The 1,188-nt window shown below is 33.1% G+C and overlaps 1 protein-coding gene across 1 annotated transcript in view; it reads right to left on the reverse strand.

Moving 5' to 3' along the window:
• Nucleotides 1-224: 224 nt before the first annotated feature.
• Nucleotides 225-1,188, reverse strand: part of LMNB1 (lamin B1) — a 39,112-nt gene continuing 38,148 nt past the window's right edge. Inside the window, exon 10 of the mRNA XM_011981220.1 lies at nt 225-1,026. Within this exon, the coding sequence (XP_011836610.1) occupies nt 985-1,026 (42 nt within the window). The 3' untranslated portion in view covers nt 225-984. The remainder of the gene's footprint in view (nt 1,027-1,188) is intronic.

A 1,188-nucleotide genomic window follows, 5' to 3' on the forward strand; every position in this document is an offset into this window, starting at 1 on the left:
ATATCTGACTCAAAAACATTAGTTATGATTATTGCTTTCGTTATTGTTGTTATTGACAATCAAATACAGAAAGACACCCAAAATAGCTTATCTTCCTCAACTGGCAAAGACTTAAAGAAAAATCCAGTTCAAAAAGTCAAATTATATTTTTATCAAAAGCAAAACTGAAACAATACTTTTCTCCCCTCAAAATCTGTTTATAAAGGGTTAAAAAGGACAGTACATCAATATTAAAAGAGCTTTTTTTATTTGTTAATGTCACATAAGAAATTTAAGCAAGTTACACTATCTTAAAAAACACAATGGATGCATTTTAATAGAGAAACCCTTCCCTCCCTCCACCTCCCTCCCCCACCCTCCTCATGAATTAAGAATCTAAGAGAAGAAGTAACCATAAAACCAAGTTTTGCGGAATCCATCATCCAGAGTGCTTACATGGTGATTAGGTTAATATTGCCTTCTTACAAAATTTCTATTTTAAAAAAAATTGTAACCTTGATTGCTTATTACAAAAAAATTCGGTACAAAAGTTCAGTATATTGAAAAATGCATTCCCCCTCCCTCACAGCACCGTTATATATAGCAGAGAATAATGAAGAGCAGATTGCTGGTCTAGATGGAGCAATCTTCAAATTATACCGAGACTCACAGTGGTTTATTCACCCTCCCCTCCTCATCAGAACTTAAAAAAAAAAGAAAAAACACGTACAAAAAAAGTCAAAAAATGTGAGGAACCCCTTCCAAACAGTACACAGTTATTAAGTTCAGTGTCAATAATTCACATCTTGCAACAAAGTGTATGGACATGATTTCTTTTACAAAACTTTCAGTGTCAAAAAGGAAATTAAGGCCATCAGATTTGCAGCTTAAAAATTCACATAAAGGAAATATAAAAATATTCTGTGCTTCTGAGAAGGCTCTGCACTGTATACAGGTAAGGATTACCATACTTCTTTATTTTGAGGAAGACAGTTGATGAGAATTTTACATAATTGCACAGCTTCTATTGGATGTTCTTGGGGTTCCCTGATGAGGAAAACAGAAGGAAAAATTAACACTAAAGAAACAGATGACAGTATTCTAAAATAAGACAAAAACTTTTAACTGCAGGGATGCTACAAAACCATATTACCTAACCTCAAAAGGGCCCTTTATCATCTCTCATCTTTTCTAACCTTTTTTTTCTTT

The sequence above is a fragment of the Mandrillus leucophaeus genome, unplaced genomic scaffold (genome assembly GCF_000951045.1).
Source record: "Mandrillus leucophaeus isolate KB7577 unplaced genomic scaffold, Mleu.le_1.0 Scaffold221, whole genome shotgun sequence".
NCBI lineage: Eukaryota > Metazoa > Chordata > Mammalia > Primates > Cercopithecidae > Mandrillus > Mandrillus leucophaeus.